We start from the raw sequence: 6,196 nt of genomic DNA on the forward strand, positions 1-6,196 counted from the left end.
AGAGAGAGAGAGAGAGAGAGAGAGAGAGAGAGAGAGAGAGAGAGAGAGAGAGAGAGAGAGAGAGAGAGAGAGAGAGAGAGAGAGAGAGAGGGGGGGTAAGAAAAAGAGAGTTTATGTGTCTGTGTCATTTAGAGGGGTGGGATTTCCGACCTTTCCCACCGCAGAGCTTGTAGGATTTGTGCGCGTGTTTGTGTATGTGTATGGGCGTGCATGAGTGAGATTGTCTCTGTGTGTGTGTGTGTGTGTGTGTGTGTGTGTGTGTGTGTGTGTGTGTGTGTGTGTGTGTGTGTGTGTGTGTGTGTGTGTGTGTGTGTGTGTGTGTGTGTGTGTGTGTGTGTGTGTGTGTGTGTGTGTTGTCCAGGCTGAAACTTTAAGAGCATTGTGCTGACGCGGGCACACTGTAGACAAAGAGCTCTTCAAAGAGCAGTTTAGATGTCAGCTAAATTTGACTGGACCAGACTACTAGACCAGTAGACTAGTCTGGACTGGAGGACTAGAGGTGGATCAGTTGTAGAACAGTTGTAGTCTGTACCAAAGTTAATAGTCCGAATTCCTTGCATTGATTTGGCTCCAATTAATCTAGTGAATAAATGAGTTTACCTAAGCTTAAATGGTCAATTATTTAATGAACCAATAGTGTTTACATATAGAGGCAAAGCTTGGGGGGAGCTACCCACTAAGGTAATGTGTGAAGGAAACATACAGAAATAATGCTAGGGGTTAGCTACCTGAAGAGGTTCTCAGCTCCAGCTCTCATGCGCATCTCCTTGTTGATCTGCTGGTTGATGCGTGCCCGCCGGTGTTGCAGCTTGCTGCGCTGGGTCTGGGACAGCGGGTCGCAACCCTGGTGACACACAGAGACCAGGACCATCAACCAAACCAACAAAACCCAAATGAAAGTAACCGTGACTATTTACTGTGTAGTCGTTTAGAGCAATGGTTTTAAGACCGTTGTTGTCAACCCATTAGTGGGTAACAGCAGGAGACAAAGGGGGTCTCGGGACAACCACAATTCACCTTTTTAGTGAACTATATAGACCTGCAAACATGACTTGTCGCTTCACTAGATGATTTATAGTAGTAGCAGTAGTAGTAGTAGTAGTAGTAGTAGTAGTAGTAGTATTAGTAGTAGTAGTAGTAGTAGTAATAGTAGGCTATGTTTAAAGACTGAAAATGAGAATACGGTATTGATGAACATAGAGACATTTTAATTGTCTCACTTTTTATACAGGTCAGGTTTTTGTGTCTTCATAAGGAAGATATCGGTAATACCTGCAGGTAGACTGGGGACATTGGGAATCAAACCAAAAACCTTTTGGCAGTCACACACACACTAACCACTAGATTATAGAATAAGAACTAGGAGGGGAAACATTGATTTAAACTAGCAGAGGAAGTTTTACTATGGTTGAATTTAGACCTGCCGGGAAGATTGCTGCTCATCTATTTGGTTTTCACCATGGCAAATTAAAATCAAACTTGTAAATTGTAATAACACTGTAATGTAGCCAATGTCATATTTACACCAAAAAAAAAATAGCTACACACCAAAATAAATGTGAATTGTATAAATATACTTTTTTGTACTTTATTGCATGCCTATTTTCACGCAAGTGCAGACTTGGGCCGAACTTTGTTGAATTCCTAAACCACAGGAAGTTTTCATGTTGTGTTTATCCCAAGCCTGACCTGTCATAGTGGCAGCTATATGGTCATTCCACCCCCAGAGATCCTTTACTGTTGGGTCACTCTTCCATGATAAACACAACACACTCAACCAGGCCGATGGAGTATAAAGTAAACATGCATTAACTCCCCTCATGGATATCACTCCCCTCTCTCTCTCTTTCTCTCTCCAATCTGCCATTCACCCCCTTTTATCTCTCTCCCGTTCCCTCTCACCTAGTTCAGTGTTTCCTTAGCAAGTGCATGTCAGCTAATCCCAGGACAGCATGTGTGGATTAGCTTGTTGGCTGTGCGCCCGTCAGTGTGCTGCGCTGCAGTCCATCCATCCCATGCCTGCATGTTACAACTCTGGTTATAGTAGTAGTGTGTGTGTGTGTGTGTGTGTGTGTGTGTGTGTGTGTGTGTGTGTGTGTGTGTGTGTGTGTGTGTGTGTGTGTGTGTGTGTGTGTGTGTGTGTGTGTGTGTGTTTTAAATAAACCCAGTGTTTCACAACCTTTCTTTGACTCATGCTGTACCCCCACATCCCTGTACCGTTCCCCCACATCACCATCAACAGCTCAAGTACCCCACGTCATCGACACTCAATCACAAATATTTTCCCTTGGAACTGTAATTTTGCATCATTAATAATATCGTAATTGCCAAAAGGTGTCGAACATGGAAGAAACTGGGGCGTACCGAGAACAGTTTCAGGTTAGATTGCTTGCACGCGGCACAACAAACGCATACAAACGCCAACAAACGCCAAAAACGGGCCAGTGTGCCTGGTGGTGATCATTGGCGGCGGTCAGAGGTACATCCTTGTTGTTGGCCAACTCAAGTTGTTGGGGTTTGTTGGGACAGTGTGCAAGCGCCTTGAAGTGGCTTATTACACGGTGATATTAACACATGTCCATATTTTACATCGTCATTTTGGTTTTGAAGGTATACGAAGAAATATCAAAGTCACGACAGTACCCCCTATAACCTGCTCAATTAGAATCATGAGAACCACTGTAATAAAAGCCTTATGCACCTTTTAGTCATGGCATCCTGTGTGTGTGTGTGTGTGTGTGTGTGTGTGTGTGTGTGTGTGTGTGTGTGTGTGTGTGTGTGTGTGTGTGTGTGTGTGTGTGTGTGTGTGTGTGTGTGTGTGTGTGTGTGTGTGTGATGGGCAGTCTGGCGCAGGAGATGTTTTTTGTACCCTTGAACAACGATTTGAATCCTGTTTCTTGTAATGTGATTGGTGGATTCAAATAAATTATTAAAATGTGTGTGTGTGTGTGTGTGTGTGTGTGTGTGTGTGTGTGTGTGTGTGTGTGTGTGTGTGTGTGTGTGTGTGTGTGTGTGTGTGTGTGTGTGTGTGTGTGTGTGTGTGTGTGTGTGTGTGTGTGGGCGTTAAGTGACAGCTACAATCAGACAATTGTGGAACCTCTATACCCCGCCTTGTTTGGCACTATATACATGATGATGTATATGAACCCCTTCCACACACATCATCACATGCATTACATCATATGTAAACAAATATTTAGAGCTTATAAACCCTCATGACCACCTGTTCGAAAATCCCTGCTGTTCTCACCTTTCGGATGCTGCCGTTCAGTCTGCCCTCCTCCTCCTCCTGCTGTCGGGGCAAGGTCGAGGGCAGATCCTCGTCCGAGGTGCCGTCAGACAGCGACATATCCAACTCTCTACAGACAAGAGCAAAGTTGTTTTTTCTTTGCATCAGTGGAACATGAACATTGACTCTACTCCTACGTCATCTTGAGCTTAGGTTATCCTGTCGAGAAAGGAGTCTTTCATCGGAATAGCTTGCCATTATATAAAACTAAGCTTTGCCTACGGTAGTCGCGCTTCTCCACTTGCCTTGTTGCAGATTCCTCCATCGTCTATATAACGCAAAGAAACACGGGGCCAATCGCTACATTGCGTGTTTGTGAAAGTCCTCAGCGTAGCTTAAGAGTTAAAAAGTGCACACTTGTTGTTGTACAACCAACTTTAACTTTCAGAAAAACCCAATTTATGGTCTGCTCTACATTTTGATGCCACCTCCTCCGTTCTTTTTCTTCGACTAGAGCAAGATGAGCTTGTTCAACGAAGCGGGCATGTTGTGTCGGACCCATCCAATCATGATCGGCAACGCTCATCGTGACGAATCACAGGGAAGAGCTTTTCCTACTGACACAGCGATAGAGCCAATCAGATTTGAGGTGAGGGCATCCACTCCCCGTTGGTGCAGGTCGTTTCTATGGTAATATCGGGCTGTGGCTTGTGTGTGCGGGTGTGTGGGTATGCCACGAGCGGGGCGCTCGTGGTAGTAAAGTTACTATTCACTATATTCAATGAAATAATTAATTCAACCACTAAACAAAGGTAAGGGTTCATGTCTTTGTGTGCGTACGTGTGTGAATGCTTTTATAACTGTCTTTATAACTTTCTTTATAGCAGAAGTACCCCAAACTGGCTTTCACAAAACCATCGCAATCCTAGGTTGTTGTTCTCCCCGTTGCCGCTAGGCGTCAGTACCGGACTATCAATAGGTATGGTGATGTCTAATGTTTTTGGATAACGGTATTAGGGCCATACATTCTAAAACCATATAGGTTTAAACATAATAAAAAAAAAACACGTCTGCAAATGGAGTATTTATTGGATGACCAGTGAGTGATGTGAAACAGTAAATCGGTAAAACAGTCAAGCTTACTTTATCTTTAGGGTTCAGTCGAGCTTGTGAGACGTTAGTCTGCCAGTAGTATTGTTATCAACTCCCCCTCATTCAAATACACAAGAGTACCATAGAAAATAAAACTATACATTAGTAAAACCTTCAGTTTGAAGAGCTCTGATATATTTTTCATGGATTTTATTTGCATTCACATCTGGGCTTGTGTATCCGTACCTGCACAATAATACCATAGGTAACCTTGATAAGGTTTAAGGTCATAACATAGTAAACATAACATAGTAAACATAGCAAGCATCCATTTTTTCTTGTGACCAGCTGGTATCCATTGCAGCATACCCATTACCAAGGGGTTTAAAGGTCATTCATATTTTTTTAGAAAGCAGCAATATGTTTCGGGAATATTGCATGGGCTCAACATACATGGAGAAATGTTGAGGTTTGACTGATAGGTCTACCATCTTTAGAAATGTTAACAACAAAATATAGGCCTGTATTTTAAAACTAAATATAACGCATTGATAATGTATTGCATCGCAAATAAATACAGTTTTCCTTTGTATAGTTGTCTGCTCTGATGTTGTGTGTGCATCCATGCATGCTTACATGTATGCACTTTTTGACATGAAACAGTTAACGTGAATGTACAAAATTCTATCTTATAACAAAGTTAGGAGGCCTAATTGCACGTAAAACAGTTAACCTGACAGTACAAAATACTATCTTATATCAAAGTAAGTAGGCCTTATAGATTTATACATATATAACCTCAAAAAAAGAGATTAAAGAAAACTTAAATGTCTTATATTTGTTTGGGGAAATGTCCGGCCTTCCTTTTTCTAGCTGCATTGATACAATAAGAACTACGACCTAAACACTGCAGTACATGTCTACAAAGAATGTGTGCTGTTTGTACTGCAGAGGCCGTCGTTACTCTTTCACATCAAAGGCTCCCCATGAACACACTATTATCAACCTATACAAAATGGACCCAAATGACCAAAACACCCAGTTTTAGTGAGTCTTGGATCTATTGTTTCATCAAACCACCTGCTGCGACACACGCAGCCTCGTCAAACACAGCGCCATGGGCAGTTGACTATTCAAGCCATTCCAGGTGCAGTCCAATGGCGCACCTTATACCTCTACTACAGCATCCAAACTGACCCTCCCTTCATTCCCACACAAGGAACGAAAGCAAATTGCTCCTTGATTTCTTCGACCGAGTGAACCGGGGGAGATTGTCCCACCACCAGGTTTTCAATCCCGTTCTTTCGTTCATCTCGACGTCTCGTCCACGGTTACCACCAGCTCTTCTGGTCTCTTGAAGCCCAGGCAGTGATTTGTGTTGTTCAGTGAGATGAAGTTCATCTCCACTGGTGGCGTCTGTTGGTCCACGTCCGCCTTGCTGCTGGCAATGCAGTTGATCTCGCTTCCGCGAGGGCCGGAAATGCCATGTGAGCCGGACATCCAATCTAACGAATAACAAAATAATGTTAATCCTGATTGGTTGTGAAAAGAACAGCATTCACAGTTGATGATTGTATTGTAAACCATCACATTTAAACAATGAAACACCAAAAAACTCAAGGATTTGTCAAATTTGTCTCAAAATTAAAGTAAAATAAAATGTTTCCTAAATCTTCATTTGTTTATACATTCACAATATGGACATAGGGTAGAGCATCTGCCACACAGATGGGGTTCATCAAAACAAAAAACTCTTTCAAAAGACAATCTTGGGAAGAGTATTTGAAGACCATTTGTAACGGGCCCTGCCTTCATAATTCCATTTTAGCCATCGCAGCGTAAAATTGTTTCTTAGTAATAGTGTGTGGCTGACCA

The 6,196-nt window shown here is 42.6% G+C and overlaps 1 protein-coding gene across 1 annotated transcript in view; it reads right to left on the bottom strand.

Annotated features, from left to right (window-relative positions):
* The window catches only part of rhpn1 (rhophilin, Rho GTPase binding protein 1), a 20,370-nt gene extending 16,646 nt beyond the window's left edge, over positions 1-3,724 (bottom strand). Inside the window, exons 1-3 of the mRNA XM_056604466.1 lie at positions 3,535-3,724; positions 3,251-3,359; positions 729-844 (exon numbers count right to left, since the gene is read on the bottom strand). Of these exons, the coding sequence (XP_056460441.1) occupies positions 729-844; positions 3,251-3,359; positions 3,535-3,554 (245 nt within the window). The 5' untranslated portion in view covers positions 3,555-3,724. The remainder of the gene's footprint in view (positions 1-728; positions 845-3,250; positions 3,360-3,534) is intronic.
* Positions 3,725-6,196: the final 2,472 nt, after the last annotated feature.

This window comes from Gadus chalcogrammus, chromosome 12 (genome assembly GCF_026213295.1).
Source record: "Gadus chalcogrammus isolate NIFS_2021 chromosome 12, NIFS_Gcha_1.0, whole genome shotgun sequence".
Lineage (NCBI taxonomy): Eukaryota > Metazoa > Chordata > Actinopteri > Gadiformes > Gadidae > Gadus > Gadus chalcogrammus.